Raw genomic sequence first — 20,824 nt, forward strand, 5'->3', positions numbered from 1 at the left:
CTAGATTCATGTATCCCCCTCACCCAGCTTGTCTGCTGCAGAGTTATATGGGGTAAGAGTAGTCTGCACTCATTATTTTGAATGACTGCACAGTGCCTGTGAGCGAGCCAAAGGGGGCAGGATGTATTCTCACAACAGAGGCCTCCAAACATCTACACTTTAGTGAAAGGGAAACAGGGAGACAAGCGTTTCAGCTTACCAAGTAGCATCTCTCTGCCAGCATTCTGCTTCTATTTCTGAGCACAATAGGATTGCCGTCTAGGGGACTCCGCTCTCTTTTTGTTTTAAAGACCACCACTTTATCCCCAACAATGTCTCTTAAGCGACTGGACCCTACTGCATTCTGCTTTGCAGCGTGACACATTCTTCCTCACTTTGCTAACACTGTTAGCCGCAGAGGCCTCACTGACCTTAAGATGTTAGCAGACAGTCTTGCAGTAGACAGTGAACTAAAGGCGCTGCGGATGCTAGGGGGAGCCGTTTTGCTAAACAGCCCCACTTGTCAATTCAGTATATAAGATGAGACGGTAGAGAATCTTAGTAGAACAAAGAGTGTGGCCAAAATAAGAAAAGAAGTAGCTCTTTAAAGTGAGGTGAAGAGGGTTGACTTTTATGGGAGGTATTTTCTTCTTTCTTCCCATAAGACAATATGCCTCTATAAATGATTAACATTGGCTAATGATACAAACTAAATAATTACCGTGACACTAGCTGTTTCTCTAGAGAGTTCCACCCAATGTGATCTGTCTGTGCTTGGCCTTTGACTTGTTCTAGTCGTGTTCGGCATTCATGTTTAAACATGTCCTGGCTGGATATATGAAAAGAAAAGCTACACAGCCATGTGATTCACCTTTTTGTCCTGTACCATTTGGGCGTCAATCAATCGACACATCTTTCAGTAAAAAACATAAGAAGAGAAAGTGGGCAATGAAATAAACAGTGCAGGTAATTACTTCTATAGTGGTCCAATAGGTAGAATAGCAAAGAACATTGATCTCAACTGAAGGTACGATGAGTTTGATTGATACAGTGAAATGTAATTTAACCACTATCAAAAGGTAGTACCAACACACAGAGTACAAAACTAGTCCTTATATGTCCAGCTCCACTCAAGCTATATTAAGTTATGCAAGATAGTTTTACCATATTCCAAGCCCCCCCCCCCCCCCCCCCTTTTTCTGTCCCCAACTTGAGCCCACGATCATCCACAACCTTGGAACTGCATTTCCCATGGTCCTGCGAGGGTCTTTGTTTTCCTGTAATCCAATCAGGAAATCCGTCAGAAATAGCTCCAATGCAAGGTAGAGGGTGAAAATTATTCTTAATAATGACATAATCAGAAGAGCAGCCATCAAGCAGATAAATTGTCATGCGCATCGTGCTAAAATATCCAATTATCCTTTGTCCCCCAGCTCTCTGTGTTGAAGTTGGAACTGCCAGGAAGCCAGTAGGTGGATCCCCGATTCCCACTGGTTCAGTCCTGCTGGCAGGTTTGCAGTATAGACGCCCACCCCCCCACCTCAGAGAAGAGGGCTTAAACAGCCTGGTGCTTAGTGTACAGATCTAGATATGTAAATAGGTTCTATACAATAAAATTGTTCCCATTCTTCAAAAATAAATGGCGGAAAAGTATCTGTGACATTTTCTCCCCCTCAAAATGGTTCCATTGTGCATATAGGATTTGTTTTGTTCCTCCGAGTTCCAAGTCTTTCCTTTGTTGTCTTCAACAATTGTTTTATCTTACATAGCCTCCATTTATGAAGTTAACACATGCCTAAATTGGTTTGCACCTCATCTACTCCGCACCCCGCAAACAGAGTAATCTGCTGCGCGACGCCGAAGGAAAAACACTGTTTTCTTTCTTTTACAAAGCGCTCCCCTCTTCTTACCTCCGAGGCGTGTCTGATGCTCTGTTCTGCTCCCAGATAATACTGTCAAGCAGTCATTTGTCAAAAAGCCTCGAAGGCCATATCTGTCGCTAGAAGAAAAAGTAGTTTACTGTACCTTATTTTGCTGAAATATCAGAACGAAAAATAACAATAGAAAAGAAATATCCTCCTTTTTGTTTTAGCTTGTGAGGTTGTTTTTCTTCGACTCCGTATGTGTAGTCTTTTCTGTATGTCTTTTATTTTTCTATAAAAAAAACATCATTATTTTTTTTTTTTCCTCTGGTCCTAACCCCCAGAAATCCTTTGACTATATTCCCTCAGGTATTAACAGGTTGTTGTAAAATCCCAGTGTAATTCCATTGGTTCCCCTTTTCAGCTCCTGACATATCTGCGATAGTCAGCATGTCGCCCTTAAGTCTCTGCTGCAGCAGTTGGCGTTTTTGGCTCAGCCGTCAGAGTCCTGCCTGTGTGGGTGCTTCCACAGGGCTATACCCGGGTTGTGGAATGTGAGTGTGGGTGCGGATGGGGCAGGGTGTTATTCTGCCCACTGCTGGGGAAGGTGTTGAAAGAGTGGAGCGAGGTGAGCCCCCCCATGGTGCTCGGGATCATGGTTATGGTGTTTGGCGTCATGAGCGGGATGTCGTCCGGTGAGCGCCTCATGGCCAGAGTGTAGTCCGGTGGACAGGTAGTCCTCAGCACCACGTCGTGCGGGTGCAGGGAGTCGCCTACGCCCCTGCAGTCCAGGTCCGAGTGCTGCTTCATCTGCAGGGACATGATCTCCTCCTCCTGGGTGTGAGCCAGGTCGTTGGCGGCGCTCCGCTGGGGGCTGCAGCGCCTGTGGACGTCGTGCCGGCGCTTGTCCTTCTTGTAGTAGAGCGCAGCGAATGCGAGAATGTTGAGGAAGAGGAGGGAAGCTCCTACAGCAATGGTCACCGACAGCTCGGTGGAGTAGTCGCGCTCGTCCACCTGTCGTGGCTGGAGGTTGCTGTCCTGGGTCTCGGTTGGGAACGGAGTCGGGTTGGGGTGCTTGGTCACCATAGGCTTGGTCTTCGGGGGGCGGTTGGTAGACTCCGGTGGAGGGATCTGTAGACAGGAGGTACATTAAATACTATGAAGAGTTTTTTTGAGAAAAATCTCAATTTAACAGTCTGCACACTAAGGTCTCGTGCAAGTATTGAGTAACAAACCAAATGTTCATTAATGCAAATATTTGTCTTTCGGACAGATTTTTCCGGTAAGCTCCATGAATGCAAGGCTAACATTACGACTCGCCTCCGAAAATGAGTTGGATTGCACGTTGAAGACTGACCAATCGTAACTTGCAGATGTTTGCGATGTTCATGATATACATTGGTCCAAAACTGATTTGTATGTGTTTGAATATAGATGTATGCATGAAATAGAACAAATGATTGGTATATTTGTATTCTGTAATGTTTCTGTTATCTGCTATTGCAACGTGATATTGGGGAGAGGGTCTTACAATTACTTAGGAAATGAGCATAAGGCCTTACAGCACTCAGATGAGTTTGATGAAACTGGATAATATTTGATTGACTCTTTGTGGGTGTATTGGCAGTTGGTTGATGTTCTGCTACAGACACAGATAGCTAGTCGACAACAGCTACAGAGCTGTTGTCGAATAGCTATCTGTGTTAGTTATGTAATCATGGCAAATGCATATGTAACATAACAGCTGTCCTTATCAGGCGAACAATTATTTATCTTATCTTTAAAGATCATTATTGTGGTGTAGCTTTAATGCAAACACATGGAAGTGGTATTTATTCCTTTTGTTTTTACTTTTAACAAATAAATGTGTTTCTCAAAATGGTAAACAATTTCTGAGAAAACCCAACACAAAAAGGCGCTACCCATCCAACACAAAACCTATTTCAATAGATTTAGCTGCCCAAAAGTCTACTTTACTTCAACTCTATGTTTACATTATTTATAATGCCTGATATACTGTACACATATAGGATGAAAACATAAAGCTGATGTTTACGTCGTGTGAACACATGGGAATGTCTACCTCTGTATAAGGAGCATTTCATGTTCAACTCTTTCATATGTATCATGTCTGTCATATCTTGTAGTGATGTGTCGGTCGCGGCTCAAAGAGCCGGCTCGTTTAAGTGAACGATGGGAGCCGGCTCGTTTAAGTGAACGCGCCCGTGAACGAGACGTTTTTTTGTTGTTAAGTAATACAAGACAGAATGATATGATGATCTCCGCGCTACGGGTGCTCCGTGCATGCAGGCAGTGACATGTGATATCCAAGGATTAGAGACTTTTGGATGCTGTTGTTTGGAGCATTGCAATATATTTATTTTCATTATGTTATTTATTTATGATTATTTTTAGGCTCAGCAAAGAGTTGTTGTCAGTTTGTATAGGTGTTGCTATCTGACCTAAGTTAGGTCAACAAACCACCACAAGAATGATCTTTAAATTATATTATTACAGTTGCTTCTCCAAAACCTTTTAAGAGAATGACTCTCGTAGTTTATTTTCAGAAGCAGGATAAGAGGTTTTAGTACCGACCTTGGTGGTGGTGGGGATGAGCTGGGTGACATCATTGAGGCTGTGCAGATGAGGAACCAGCTCCAACCACAAGTTGACCTGGGGAGAGGGAAAAGAGAAGTTGGAGATAAATGAAGGGAAACCATAAATAAGAAGAGCATTGAGAGGAGCATCTCAAAATCAATGCACCATTACACTATGACAATGTATTCATTGTGACTACATGGATGCCAATATATCAAAGGAAGTCAAAGTCATGCAACTAAAGGGCAAGGTGGTCAACCATAAAAGAATAATAAAGAAACAATACGTATGATAACGATTGTTATATTTATATTGGAAAGCAAATCTACAGTTGATACTGACAGGGACTGTTGAGATCTGATTGGTCAACAGTTAGGCTGTACATTTGGATCAAATACTCTTTTATTCATGGCTTCTCCAGATAGGATTATCTGTGCAGCGTAAGTTAACATTGTAATCAATTCTAAATAAAAGGGAGGCAGCGCCATGATACAGCAACATCTTATATTACATAACCAAATATACTTCCAATAATCAAAGAAATCCATTCCCCGTTTCCTATCGTTTTCAGTTCTGCTAGTATTCAAAACGAAAGTGCATTTAGTAGCTTCTAACTATACCTTGTTGGCACGGTAATGCTCTTTGACGCGGGGCTTCAGGCCGATGTGGAGGTACAGCTGGTCTTTCTGGTTGTAGCGTGTCCATGCCACCTCTTCAAAGCGATTGGGCTTGGTGTGGATGAATTTGGTATCCTGGGGGACAGGTTGGTTTGGATCCCTGAGACAAAGATTAAAAGGGTTGCTTATTAAAAAATCCACAGAGATGTGAGATCTGTGGATCTTTCAACTGATTGCAATGTATTCCCATCGGCGGCGGTATTTGACGCTCAGGGAAGCACCGCATGCGTCCATGTCGGCGGCAGTTAAAGGCAATGTGAGCGTCCATTCCCGCCAATGGGAATACATCGCAATCAGTTGAAAGCTCTTTGCGTCCGTGTATGAAGCTGAAGGAGACTCGGCGCGTCACAACTGCACGCCAAAGGACCCTGACCAAGCGTCGCTGTTGGACTATCAGGGAGTGAGAATGTGTTGGCAGAACAATACAAGCACATCTGAAACAATGCAGGGGGTAACACATGGCCTCCCATTAAAGATTCAGTCCTCACCAGTAGTGATGTTACTTTGAAGTTGTTTTCTTAAGGTCACATGAAGAACTAAAGTTAAATTAATGGTAGAGTAGACCTTTTGAGACTGTCTGTTTATTCACATGTTGTAGCATCTCCCTCAGGCTAATCAACGCAATTATGAAAATACTGAAACGCAGTCCCAAGGTTTCATGAAATGGGTCGATTAATCAACAGTTTCGCACCTGATAACAAAAGGTCAAATGGGGTAATTTTGCCCGCCGATGATTGGTTTTCTGTTTTCTGATTGAATGAAAAGATAAGAAGTCTTCTTAATAATTTCAAGTTTTATTCAAATGCCAAATTAGCATGTCACCATTTTTAAATTGAGGATGTCGCGTCTAGTCTTTATATATAATTTATACATTACAAATATGTATTGGAATTTGTTTAGGTAAAGATGCAGTTGAAGCAACATTTTCATCAAGCATATAGTGGCTACTATAGCCCAAACTAAGAAAAAGCTACAATTTTTTTATATACCATCCGAATTAGGCCATAATAAAACAAGGCTGAGCTACCCTGTAAATGGCAGGTCTGAAACCCCCTTTCAACTCCCCTTTTATATGCTGTATATACTGCATAGCTTACAGAGCACATTTCACATGGGATCCGGTGCTAAATACACCCCCTTTCACTTAATCTGAGCAGAACAGAGCCAGCCATGAGAGAGCTATGGAGGCCCATTCTGAGTCACTGAGAGCCCCATTGTCTGAAAACGGCATATGGAGCCAGCCAGACCTCATCAGGAACACGCTTAACCATTCAAATTGGCGGCATAAATCTCTCAGGTACCAGGCATTCCACGTCAATTTGGGGTTATATATGTAGATCATTAGGCCTTTCTCTTCCCCTTAGGGCTACTGGGCAGTGCACAGAAAAAGCCAATGTCCCCCCATTACACTCTCAAAAAACAATTACCGCCATGACTATATGCTCTAAGGCAGGCGAGACAGAAGGGAGGGAGAATGATTTTAATTTTATCCTATCGAAAATGTCACTCTGCAGGCTACGGCCAATAATTAAGAATGTATTTGAAGATAGGGTATCTGCGTAGAATACCAATTACACTGTACAGTCCATAAAACATGATGGCACAATTCACTACTCCTGGTCATCAAATATAGGTTAATATTGAGGGAACACAATAACAATGACATTATCAATGATGTCATGGTCTTGTAAAGGTAATTGCATGTTCGAGGAATTACAGAGCAAAATGGTTTATATAACCTCATGGCTGACCTTTATACACAACTGATATGTATTAGACCATGCTTGTACATCAGGTTGCTCCAGGGACAATGACTGGACAGATCATTTGGAGACAAAGTCTTAACAGTATTTATGGTGCAATACAGCCTGGAAGAGCTCATGCAGCCAGTCAGTAATATGAGTTACTTCTCCTATACCGCTGATCTTACTTTGAAACCATAATCATCTTATTTTAATTGTTATAGTGCCAGTCCTGTTTTTCGAATATTTAGTTTTTGTGACAGTGTCAGAGCAGGCTGAGGAGGACAAGACATGTCCTCACTTCATGGCCAGCGTGTGTCTTAATAGAGTAGTGCAGTGATGACGTATTTGTGTAGGGTACCGGAACTTTCACAATGGCTCCCTTACCAAAAATCTATTTGGTATATTGCAGAAAATAAGTTCTGTGGCCAACACACGCTTATCGTAGTTAACATGTTTGGGATTTCTGAAGCATTAATACAATCAGCAGAAGTCAAAAGCTAACCACTGCTATGCTAACGGTGGTTAATGTTCGGCGTGATGACGTTTAATAGATTATGAGGTTACGTGTTAGCAACCTCAGTTTTAACCACACAAGAAATCTTCAATCATCAACGAGTTGGGTATTTACTGATGTCATTTAAGTGGTAGAATAAAACGTGAATATGTCTTAAGCTTGTGTTACCAACAGACCCGGCATCTTATAACAAACAAGTTTAAAAAGCTGTTGACTTTGAGACGTGTTTAGTCTTTAAATGTCATTTTTGGGTTTTATAGGACTCATTACTGGACCACTCTATATAACAATTAGTAAATGTTCAGCAGTAGTAATGTGTAAACTCAAGGTTGCATTGCTCTATGTAAAGATCTCTCCTATCATCCGCCTGCTCGGATGTTGCTCTCCCACCAAAGGAAGTCTTTGTTGTGCACCAACACAGTTTTAAAAGCTGCTAGAGACCCAGTTTCCCTTATACTGTACATAGCTGAAACATTGTTGTCCCAAGAGAAATCTAGCTAGGGGAACCAGGTTTCTCTAGTCCTATATCCTCACTGCACAAACATGGTAACATTTAAGCATTAAGATCCCTCGAGAAAGACAGTAACCTAGTTTCATAGGTTTGTAGTAAACCTGGACTTTCAAACCAACTTACGATACAATTGATATCAGTAAACAGGTGTTGACAGAGTTCCCTGTCCATAGGGAAAGCACGTAGAAAGCAACTTGTATTGGCCATGAGGAGCTATGTATTTGTGGTGTCATCGTACCCTGTTTTGGCGAAGTTGGTCCAGTAGGTCATGACCACGGCGCTGAGCATCACGTCGTTCTTGGAGAAGTTGCAGGGAAACAGCTCTGTCGGCCCGATCATCGGTAGGCCAAACACATATGGAATCTCATCTCCATGTGCTGCGTCTGCCCACGGCGGTACCTAATGAACAGCAGACAAATCAAATCAGATCAGTAATATTACATTTATGTGACAGACGCAGGACACTGAGAGGCATTACTTCTGCTGCTGACACTGTGGATATTGTGACCATACATAGACACAGACAGACCACACAAGCTGAGAAAATGCAATACTTTTTTTCAGAAAGAAAAGAGGAAATGAGATAAGTTTTTAATATTATTTTGCCCACCATATCTGGTCCATTATTCATTGTATTACAGAGAGACAAGATGGAAAATAAAGGAATGGCGCAGACAGAAGATGGTGGCTTTGAGCTACATTCTAAACTAAAATGTATATGTTATGAGCTGAAGCCTGTTGAATGAAAAATATACCTTAAGAAAATATGTGGATTAAATTGCTACTGCTAACTTTCTTTCACGATGGCATAATTAGAAGAAAAACAAATATGCAGAAAGTAGTAATATGTTGACCTAGGAGTTAGGAAACCTAAAGGACATTTCTGAGGGTATAAGGGTGCAAACTGGTCAGTTACAATAATGTAACTAGAATAATATAGACATGCTTTCTCAATGTACTGTTGGGCAATTTGCCATGCCGTAAAGCATTTCACTTTTGTGCTCAAAACAATCTGAAGCACATTTGTACCCAAATGTGCTACAAAGACGCTTATTCTAAAGCAACGTGTGGCAGCCTGCTTTCTCTCGTTGTATTACAGTAATTATAGAAAATCTAATTGTGTATGAGGGTTCTGTTGGATACACTTAAAGCCTCAAGGTGGGTTAAAGCTGATGAAACTTCAGAGGCTGGGCAATGGCAAACAAGTCAAGACATACATAAATGCAAAAACATGACTTGAATCTGGTTGATTCAGATGCATCAAACTGAGGAGAAGATCCACATTTATTGACTACATTTTTACTTGGCTCGAAGAATGTCTAACTGGGGTGGCAAAAGACCCAGGATGAGCTGCAGTTCCTTGTAAGTTCTGACATCAGTGAAGAATCTGAGCAATCCGCATGCATAATGTGCATGCTGTTAGCTAGGCTGAAATACAATCTGTAAGGATGTACTATTTGTGGCTGGTAAAACAAGTTAAAATGTGTTTAAATGAAGTTGTGCGGTTTGTATCGGTTTGATTAAAATTCAAATGTGTTCATTAAACAAAAAAGTCCTTTTAGTTCATGCAAATGTATTCTTCTTCTTCTATGTTGTGTCAGTACAAAAGCCCCCAGAGCAGTTGTCTTAAACATTGTTAAGGTTGTTCAAGGAATAAGTCCATTTATGAGTCATTCTTCTTTGCTTTTATTGATGTATGTAGTTATGTAGCACATACCAGTACCAATCTAAAAAAACTGCGAACAATACTTCTTAGGATTGCGCAAAAGAGAAATCTTGGTTAAAATTCAATGATCTGCAATGATACCTCTTGAAAGCATTTTCATTGATGCAGTGAGTTGCTCTCCAATGATAGCTACATGTAGCCGGGGTCCAGACATCTCACTCTGCCATGTCTGTGTTTTCTTAGATAATGTCATTGTCTACGTTCGTCTCTTTTAGCAGAAACTGACAGCTTTATCCAGGAGGACTAAGAACAAACCAGAAGCATTGTGTAACTTTGATCATATTGATGATTGATAAAGGATACTCAGGGTGTCCGCGGGGTCTTAAAAATTATTAAAAGTTGATAAAATCAATTTAGCGAAAATGAAGGCTATTAAAAAGTATTAAACGGCATTTTCCAAGGTGTTACATTTTGTAGCTTGTTTTCAATAAGTATATAAATGGTCCAAAGAGGTTGTATTCTACAGTCTGCCTGAATGTAATCACTGCGTAGGTGTGTAGTGTGATTCTGTGTAGTTTATTTATGGCATCCCGTTTGACGTCATCTGAACAGGACATCGCGCGCTCACTGCTTGATGGCGCGAAGGGCCGTTTACGCCGGTTGTTAAACAACATCGTTATGGAGAAATGCAAGTTTGCGTCCAAACGGTTGGAAGATAAGGAGAAGGACAATCAATACTGTATATAGTAAATGTGAGGTAAAATGTGTCGCCATGGTAACCGGTTAAAACTTGAAGTGGCGATGAGGTCTTAAAATGTATGGAATGGGTCTTAAAAAAAATCTTAAAAGGTATTCAATTGGACTTCAGGATTCCTGCATATACCCTGATACTGTATGTAGCATTACGTAGACATCAAGAGACTCACCTGTTCTGTCTGACAGTGGTGGTAGAAGGCATAGAAGTATGTCGGTGATCCAAAGCTGGAGTGCAGGTCAGCTGTGGCGACAGCTGGCGCCACCCACTGGTGGTCGGTGAAAAGGGCCAGCAGTGTTTTCCTGCGGGTCTCTGGGTTGTGCCTGTCGGCCCAGTCTGTGTACATGAACTTGATGGTCTCTCTGAGGATGTCTTTACCCTCTGGGTAGCCATAGAGGTCATCCACAAAACTGGACACGGCGTAGTCAAAGTCGTTTGCCTGAACGCCGTTTTCGTTGTCCACGATAAGCTCCACGAACTTAAGGCCCTCGCCCTGGTTCACTCCCAGCATAATATCATAGTTCAGGAACTCACCTGGAAAGAGATGGTGCAGATGGTAGTGAAACAGAATAAATATAGGATAAAGATATTGTTGAACATGTATGACTATTAAAGGTGCAATGGGAATATCTCGTAAGATTCACGTCTCATCCTAGCCACTCCAAAGAAAGAGAGGGCAGTGTTTCACAAAGAACATTCTAAATGTTCCAAAAATCTGAGAGACAGCCCAAAAAAATGCTCTCTTAAAACCATGTATGGCTTGAACTTTGTGTGTTCACTTTGGCAGTGGGAGCTGCACTATACAGTAGGACGACTGATTTGCTGGGATGAGACGTGAAGCGGCTTCGGGGACCGGGCTTCATTTAGCAGCTGTGGCAGCTTGGACTCGGCACTCGAAGCACTGGGAGTCACATGGGCCGGGCAAGTGCTGAGTCTTGTGTTACAACAGCAAAATAAACTTTGATGATCCAGCGGAATGAGAGCCAAGGGAGCTCTGGCTAAAAATGAGCTAACTGCTAAAGAAAGCTCTATACCCGAAACAAACCATACAACTTGCAGGAATCATGTGTTTTATATTAAATGGGAAAAGCTGTTTTCTTACTGGACTGAGGGCAGACTGGACGCTACAGTGACTTACTATTGCCTCTAGAGGAACAAGTGGTATTACAAGAAAGGTCGGGCCTGGGCTAGGGAGTTAGCATGCAAACTTCAGTAGATATTTCTGCAACACAATACATCCATGTCTTTGACATAACATCTCTATAATACCCCCTTTACAATCTGTTGATAATGTTCATTGTTCAATGTGTTATCTTACACATTGCACTTCCAAACAAAAAGGGAATTGATACCTTGCTCCATGAGTATCTGCGGGTCATCAGGTATAACATCTCCATCAATGACAGGTCCAAAGGCAATGTGGTATCGAGCCGGCTGGATGTCTTGATCCACCAGCTCTTTGTAATGTTTTCTCTGCAGGCAGCTCACAAGCTCCACAGTGTCCTCCAGGTTACAGCCCACCTTACGGGCCAGCATCCGGGCGTACTTGGCTGGCTGAAAGCTGACCGCCCAGCTGGACAGAGCCGTGCCACTCATGGCGATGGCCCTCTGGAACAGTCCTGGAGACAAAAACAGCATCTATAATGATCCTAAAATCAGGCAGGACATTGAGGTGAGGAAAGTAAGGTTCAGGGACCAAACACTCCCTCTAAAGATGCCAGCATTTCTTTTATTACCTGGGTAGACTAAATATGCAAAATCAGTCTATCATCTTTATCTTGAAAAGTTAAGGATGGTTATTATCTGTTTTCTAAAAACTCATCAATGAGCACTGGGTTTCTTAACCATGAATACAACCACTGTAAGTCAGAGTAGTTTTAACATAGCTGTGCCTTACAACTGTGATAAAAATCAACGTCTATATGTTTAAATGTCAATTGTAATAATAAGAGAAACAGACTAAATAATAATAACTTTTACCAACCTCATGTCTCCTTCATATATGTATGCAAACATGAGCATATTGGTCGTTCGGAAGATGGCCTCTATCAAAGCTGGATTTGTATTAAGATTATTATGAGATAAAGAAATAATTACGGATCAAATTACATCATTACATGAATTATTATTCAGATCAGATTTTTGAAGTGTGTGTCTCCCTGCCTTTAGAGACAACTCGTTCTAGTTAGTCATGGGTCATCTACGACACCATGCTTGGTTTATTTCACTTCTGGAGAGTTTTTCTTTGGTATCAGTTTGCTTGGCCAGGTGGCCAATTATGTCATCATCACGATTGTTGTGGAGTTTTAGTCAAATACAGGAGCAGCCAGAAAATTAGAAAACAATGGCTCCAATGAAGACCAAAAAAACAGCATCTGCCAAACGATTGAGTTTCCTCTGCACCCTCATGGTCACAGAGCACGGCATGCATACTTAAATAGACACAAAGGTCCCACCGTTAATTCCCTGGTAAGTTGTGATTATTTTTGTACCTTTGGTGGAGTTGCTCCAGCGGTTTCCCTCGGAGTAGTGAGACAGAGTGAGCAGGTTGACACAGGAAGCTCCGGCGCCAGAGCCAAACACGGTGATACGTAACGGGTCGCCGCCGAAGGCTGCAATGTTTTCACTGGTCCAACGCAGAGCCTGGATCTGGTCCAGCAAACCGTAATTCCCCTTGGCTGCCTGGTCACCTGTACTCAGGAAGCCTGCACGAGAGGACACAGAAGAGGGGGTGTTAGGAGTCTTATCCTTCTTTTTGTTAGTAATAGCAATGATATTACTTTACACAACTACAGAACAACCAACATACGTGTATACAAATGTAATAGCAAGAGCAATATCCTTTATTTTAAAACGTTTTACTGTCATATGCAATAGCTTTGTGTTGGCAATACAAATCTTGTGTCCCATTGTTCTTCCTAAAAGTTCTACCTGCAATATACTTAAGACATAAAATAGTGCAAGTGAATGAAAATTGAGCAAGTGAAGAAAATCATAAATATTGTGTCATAAACAGGGCTTCCTGTTTGTGAAATAGTAAACCAGTATTGTTGTGCCGTAATAAGCCATACACGAGTTAACATAGAAATATACAAAAGATATTAAGTTTAAAGCAAATAATTAATGTTAGAAAAAATACTCTAATAAGGTATGAGCATACATCACAAGTGAACTATTTCATCCTCATTTGTCTAAAATAAAAAACTTTTTTTTTATCATTGCTGAAATGGAACTTAAATATAGCCACAGTGAAATTGTTAAAAGATGATTATTGTATATACAAATAGCTGTTAACCTTTTTGTGATGTCGTGATCTGTAATTATCAGAAGCAGTTTTGAGTTTGCATCTACATTTTTATCACAAGACCAACATTGACAAATAAGCGATAATCAGACTAAAGAAATGTTGAAAAGCACCAAAAAATCACTTGAAATGGATTTTCAGACACGTTTCACAAAGAGTGCAATCATTTGAAGAGCTTTTATTTTTCTCAAAAGAAATATATTGTATTCATAGGTCTGTTGGGGTTCATCTGTTTATTTCCACTTATTTTCTCTTTCATCTCCATGATTAAAATAAAATAAACAAACATCTCTTTTCGGATCATCCAACCATAACTGTCTGTAGATAACGAGACATATTTCTCCCGTGACAAACCAACAAGCCTGGATGTTTGATAATTTGCTGCAATAAAACAACAGTTATTGCCCCGTAGAGCCACTTAGAGTGGGGATACGCTGAATATAACACAGGCAGGCTCATTTTGGAGAGAATCTCATTAACACTATGATCCAGCCTCAAATATAACTTGCTGTAGGAGGATGATGACAAGTCAAGTGTCATGAAAACAGTTCTTTGTTTATTCCAAGTTAAATGGATTTGTATTGTCTAAACCAGTGTTTCTCAAACTTTTTCATACCAAGGACCACTTAACCAATACAAAAACACTCGCGGACCACCTAACTTCACAAATATCCAAAATTACATCGTTTTTCTAGAACAGATTACAAATCTCCTGAATATGGTACAAACAAGTGGCAACATGTGTGATGAAGGTGTTGCGCGGGGCTATATCATGCAATTAAAAGTGAAACTTAAGCTCGCTCCATTGCGGAGATATTCCCGCGAGAGTGCGGAAAACTCAAATTAATTAATTAATTTCAAATGTGAAATGTTACCAATATACTCACGGACCACTAGGGGGCGCTCACGGACCACCAGTGGTCCGCGGACCACACTTTGAGAAGCACTGGTCTAAACCAAGTGTACTGTAGAACAAATGGATAACTTTAAAAATCCTCTCAGTTGGCCCACACAAATCAGATGTTGGTACCTTTTATATTTTCAGAGACCGAAAATGTTTTTATAAAGATAAATAATTACAGTTCTGCTCTAACTAACACATATTCATTTTAAAGTAACAATCCCTGATGGAAAATGCTTCATCATGTATTGTAAAAGAATATTGTGTTTTTTAAATAGAGATGCTTTGATGTGAAACATTTTTGTTATTTGCAAATTTCTTATCGGCTGTAATTCCTTTATAATAGACCACTGCTATGAATAACAGGCTATTGGATGCAGTTAGATCAGCAAACACATAGCAGATAATTTGTTTAGATTAAAAAAATGAAATCATTTTCAATAGATCCGCTTTTATTTTCCTATTTCTAACTAATACACATTTTAAATGAATACTTTATATGGAATTGTTGATTTAGTATCCGTGTTATCAGCAGGATAATGTACAGCTGGTCATGAGGTGTTCAAGTTCTGTTCAGCGTGGTTATTTTCACAGAAAGGCCTTCCTGTACAATACACTTACTCCTATCCTATTTGTGTTTTGGCAACATTAGTATTGTTACAGCTCAACAAAGCAATTACTGATATCTAGGAACAAAGTAACATGGCAAGCGCAATGTCAGATTGGGACAATAACAGGAGTATGTGTAAGCAAGCCATAAACAAATTGCCAGTTTACTGTATTAAAGCAAATGTAGTTTTCCATTTGTTGACAGGATTGCTGATGACCCAAAACTACAAAACAGACAGTTTGGGTAATCATGTTGGTATCTTAGTTTCCTTTCCAAATGAGTAGTTTGTTTCAAAGCTGTGACCTTGTGTTTCTTCACTCCAATATTTTTTTTTTTTCAAGGGCTCGTAAAATATGTCAAAAACAAAACCACTTCCCCTCCATTCTAGCATCCGTCTAACTCCACTTCCATCTTTACCTCCCCCATCCAATTAAACCTGTGAGGAACTCCCGCTCAATTCAGTTGCATATATATATATATATATATATATATATAATGGTAGCGAGATATCAATGTTTTAACAAGACAAGGATCCTAGAATAAACCCACAAGGGATCTCCGGTCTTTTAGAGCCATTTGGCGTCCAACACCCACCCCCACTACTGGCACGCTCACCTCCTCCCCCTCCTTCTGATCCATGCTAAAAGCTCCATTACTTCCTACAGGCGTCCAGGGAGTCGCCCGTGCCAAGCCCGCTCACCAACCCCTCCCATGAATCTCCAACCTCCACGCATATTTCCTCCCCTGTCATCTTTCATGTGCTCGCATCGTCCCAACGTGCGGCTAAATGGAGTGTTCATTGTAAGCCATTGTCAGTCAACACTACACTTCATTTCCAAAGGGACTCATTCAGGCCACACGGATACAGACCGGAGTAATGCTTCTGAGCAAGTACATGAATGGTCCCATCATTGCTCGGTGAATAAACGTACACTGCACGGTGAGCCATCATGAATGAATGCTCGCCGCTTCAAATGATAGATAGATGTGTGGTGGTACGGCCCTACTCTAATTTCTAGAAGGTCGTAAGCATCTATTGGTTAAAGTCGATCACTGCCAGGGGTGTGAACATATTGAGGCGACGACCTCTAGTGGCCGTAGTAATTATGACGGGAACAAAGAATAAGTGAGGAGAAGAAGCAACAAGTCCATAAGGTGATCTATTACCAGATGTACGTAGCTGTTGTGTGTTACAGTAACTTTGGCACATGTGTGTGGAAGATCGGCACTACTCCGACATACTGTACTATTACCTCGGACTCTTCCCTAACTCCCTCTTTCAAAACTGCAAAACTGGAGTTACACTCAAGACATTCCAGGCAATGTAAGTTCACATTTGGAAATCGCACTTGTTAATGCATTGACTGTTTATGCCTCCATTAATACAACAATTCAAAACAAGTATAACACATCTTATATTTGTGGTGAATTGATCTGTATTCTCATGTGATCTTTCTAGGCAGGAAGGAATTCTCAACTCACTTGACCTAACTTAAGTATTATTTTAAGTCAGCATTAATGCATAGTTCTGTATACGTAATGACTTTTACGTATTTACCTCAATCACATAACAAACTTTTCCCTACACATTACCTATTTCTTTTCAATTAACAATTTTAAACACGTGTTTAATAATGCTGCCGTCACGTAACAAAAGTGGACAGGATTTTCATTATGATAACAGAAAATAATGTGCATTTATATTGCATATTACGGTACATAAGGATATATTTATGCACACTTGCATATTATAAGTACATCATTATAGTAACCAGAAGGTCTCTATTATACTATTCATAAATGACAGAGATAAAAAGACTCCTAAGAATGGTTCTTAAGTGAAAGTAAAACTTATGCAATGGGTTATTAATTCATGGGAATATAGATTATTTTTAATTCATGTCTTGTAATAATTATGCTAAATGTGGAGCGTACAAATGCAGAGGCAAATGTATTCTGTCACGATGTCATCAGTTCACAAGTAGCATCCCGCTCTAAATATGCACACACAAACAAACCACACACACATCTAACTGACACCCACAGACTGCACGCCCCCCTCCGACTGTTTAATTGAGTTCAGTCCTTTTGTATTCCCTTTCCACCGACTTGTTTATTTATTTGTGTATTCCTTGATCAAAGCCTAATCGCGTGGAAGCGGCGGCGGCCATGTACAAGAAAGACTTTAATTGATTCAATTTAGCTGCAGTGCAGAGATGGGCTGGCAATCACAAAGAGCGAGGCAGGAGGAATGATTAGTTCTCCGACAGAGAAGGGGCAGCAGGACAGGGCTCCCCCTCCCCTCACACACACTCAGACACACACACTCAGACACACACACACACACACACACACACACACACACACACACACACACACTCAGACACACACACACACACACACACACACACACACACACACACACACTCAGAGACACACACACACACACACACACACACACACACACACACACACACACACACACACACACACACACACACACACACACACACACACACACACACACACACACACTAATGCATGCAAGAGCAACACATCTGCATGCACTTATGCATATGAAAATGAAAATGGAATTTAAATATCTAAAGACTTAATAATAATGTTATTTATTTACTTTTTTCTATTCTTATTCTCACTTGATTCTAGTCTTAGGTCACGTTTGAGCTAAGCCTGGTTTAGCAAAAACATTTAAGACTGACTGTATTTGACTTTTAGATGCATTCACCTTACTGTAGGTAGTTTGACTGATCCAAGAGAAACATTCAAACTCAATAACATGTTGTGTGGTGCTGTGTTTCGTGTGTTGGAGGGAAAGTCCCTCTGGTGAGATGTTAGTCTTCGCAGACCATGCACACAGATCAATAAAACACACTACGGGAAAACCCCCAGAAAAAGGGCCTCTTTTGAAACTGGCAGTTTTAAACCCACTTGCACACGATGGGTCCTGCTCTGTTAGCCTTAGTCATGCAGCAGGAGAGAATAGATGATTTACAGATGTGCCGACACTGTGTTCTTAACAGTGAGTGGATGTGGTAGTAAAGCTGCCGTGGATGATAAGATACTGCCTACATGCATGGAGTCATCCGACTACTGCACACACTCAGCCTCCTTCATGTGAAACACTTCACCTGATACACACATATTTCATTTCAAACACCTCCAGGTTTGAGATGGCACCTTAATGAAGGACACCCCATCACGGCACACCGACATCCTCCACGTCACAGTTATGATTATCATAATGGCTAGCAGCCTAGGCAGGTATCCAAGAGAGCAGTATGAGAAGTAGCTAATAAAAGCAAATACATGGTGGAATTACTGCAAGCATGATATAGAGATACGGTAGGTAGAACTGAAGCAACTAATGAAGCTCAGTGCAAGTTCATCCAGTCATTTCCATTGTCCATCTTACTACGCTCACCCCTCCCAATCAGCCATCGGGGTTCAATCAGCTAACCCACTTTTGTCTCTAGCCAATCATAGCGCATCGTTAAACATTTAAATCTGCGCTCTCCCCTCCTCACAGCTGTCATGGCAGGTGACTCGACGCAGCCCTCCGTACACCTCCGTAGTCACGCTAAAAGCACTCCTCTTCAGACCGACCTCCATCAATCCCTCCATGCCTCCAGCAACCCTGTGTCTAGACCCCCGGGGGGGGTTTATCAAACATCACACGTTCTAAACACATTCAAGGTTAACTCAAATATAATACTCTGACTTCTTGATGCATTTCAACGAGAAGATGATGTGATACAACACTGTGGAGAAGCTATTAACACTTGTATTGCTAATTTCATTTCCTCACCTCCTACCTTGTTTGAAACATGATTTTACGGAGAGCAATTATAAAAACAAAATACATTTGAAAATGAGTTTACAAAATGCAGGACATAAGGGTTCTGGATTGCACATTTTGAGCCCTTCATATATTGGAGATTACGATTAGAGGGTTACATCTCTTCAATAATGAACTTCATTGCAATAACTTTGTTAAATTCGTACTATGAGACTTATGGAGAATTATTTTTTGTTACGCATCCGTCCATCCATCTTCTCCCGCTTCTCCGTGGTCGGGTCGCGGGGGTAGCAGTTCCAGCAGAGAGCCGTTCCTTTCCCCTGGCGACATCAATCAGCTCTGACTGGGGGTCCCAAGGCGCTCCCAGGCCAGCAAAGAGATATAGTCCCTCCACCTGGTCCTAGGTCTACCCCTTGGTCTCTTCCCAGCTGGACGTGCCTGGAACACCTCCCTAGGGAGGCGCCCAGGTGGCATCCTAACTAGGTGCCCGAACCACCTCAACTGGCTCCTTTCGACGCGAAGGAGGAGCGGCTCAACACCGAGTCCCTCCCTGATGACCGAACTTCTCACCTTATCCCTAAGGGAGACACCAGCCACCCGGCGGAGGAAACCCATCTCGGCAGCTTGTTTTTGTTACGCAGTTTGAAATGATTTATCATGAAGGTGGTAGTTGTACATGCTCGGTTCAACTTACTTTGTTTTCTCCTGCCGTGTATGTATATTAAATGAAGATTTAGAGGAGAAAGAATACAAAAGTATACCTAAACATGCCACCTCATGTTACGCTTGATGCCATTCACATAGATAACATGATGACTCAGTCTTTGGCCACATGCTGTGACTGCTTTACCCCATGAGGCCCGACACACTCCACTCCCCCCCTGCGTGGGATAGATCCTGTGTGTGTGTGTGTGTGTGTGTGTGTGTGTGTGTGTGTGTGTGTGTGTGTGTGTGTGTGTGTGTGTGTGTGTGAGGTCCGTCATCACTGAGGCTGCGATACGGCAGCTCGGCCTCTAAGCTCCCCGGATGACAACATTAAGGTGAAACTCTGATCCGAGAATCCAGCTTTTATCCCCACTATCTCCGCCCGACCGGGGAGAAGCGCTATACCAAGAAAAATATGGAATTGTTTCTCTTTCTCTGCACACATCTATTTTTCACAGTCATGGTCTGTGTAACATAATCCTCTCTCTGTTCTCCCTCTCCTTCACTATCTGTCCTTTTGACTCTTTAAGACACACAGCATGAGAAGGAAGAGCAGTAGGAAAAGGAAACCGTGACACTGAAGCAGGTAAACTGTAGCGGCAGACTCAGCGTAATTCTCAAAGTAAAGCAACGAGGATGTAGAGGATGAGTTTGACAAACAGGGAGAGGGAGAGAAACAGAAGTACAGGGAATGGACATAAGAGACAATGCTAAAAGAATTTCTGAAAATGTTTTGCTGGACTACTATGGTGTGTTCCGAAGGATCAATGATTCACTGTGTGGATGTCTTTTCCTGTTTCCCATCATTTAGAATTCAAATGCAGTGTGTTAAACATCACTTTATCACAAGTCCATATTCCACCAAGGTATACATGTTGTTTCTGAAGTGTTGTGGTTGCTAGACACTGTCACTCATAAAATGAATATAGGTGAACATCTGGACAGTTCCTAAAGTCTGGTTAAACTAACCTACTTACAGAACCACACTAAAATAAACAACTCCTCAAGCGACGCAGCTTCTGGTCCAGGCTCTCGTCAGCTCACGCCTAGACTACTGCAACTCCCTCCTGGCTGGTCTACCTGCATGTGCCATCCGACCTCTGCACTCATCCAGAATGCAGCGGCTCGTCTGGTCTTCAACCTTCCTACATGTTCCCACACCACGCCGCTCCTCCGCTCCC

At 41.6% G+C, this 20,824-nt stretch overlaps 1 protein-coding gene across 1 annotated transcript in view; it reads right to left on the minus strand.

Moving 5' to 3' along the window:
* Nucleotides 1–1,522: 1,522 nt before the first annotated feature.
* nlgn1 (neuroligin 1) overlaps nucleotides 1,523–20,824 on the minus strand; it is a 427,865-nt gene continuing 408,563 nt past the window's right edge. Inside the window, exons 5-11 of the mRNA XM_034082065.2 lie at nucleotides 12,799–13,011; nucleotides 11,659–11,925; nucleotides 10,479–10,840; nucleotides 8,125–8,285; nucleotides 5,060–5,216; nucleotides 4,437–4,514; nucleotides 1,523–2,972 (exon numbers count right to left, since the gene is read on the minus strand). Of these exons, the coding sequence (XP_033937956.1) occupies nucleotides 2,376–2,972; nucleotides 4,437–4,514; nucleotides 5,060–5,216; nucleotides 8,125–8,285; nucleotides 10,479–10,840; nucleotides 11,659–11,925; nucleotides 12,799–13,011 (1,835 nt within the window). The 3' untranslated portion in view covers nucleotides 1,523–2,375. The remainder of the gene's footprint in view (nucleotides 2,973–4,436; nucleotides 4,515–5,059; nucleotides 5,217–8,124; nucleotides 8,286–10,478; nucleotides 10,841–11,658; nucleotides 11,926–12,798; nucleotides 13,012–20,824) is intronic.

This window comes from Pseudochaenichthys georgianus, chromosome 4 (assembly GCF_902827115.2).
Source record: "Pseudochaenichthys georgianus chromosome 4, fPseGeo1.2, whole genome shotgun sequence".
In the NCBI taxonomy this organism is placed as follows: domain Eukaryota; kingdom Metazoa; phylum Chordata; class Actinopteri; order Perciformes; family Channichthyidae; genus Pseudochaenichthys; species Pseudochaenichthys georgianus.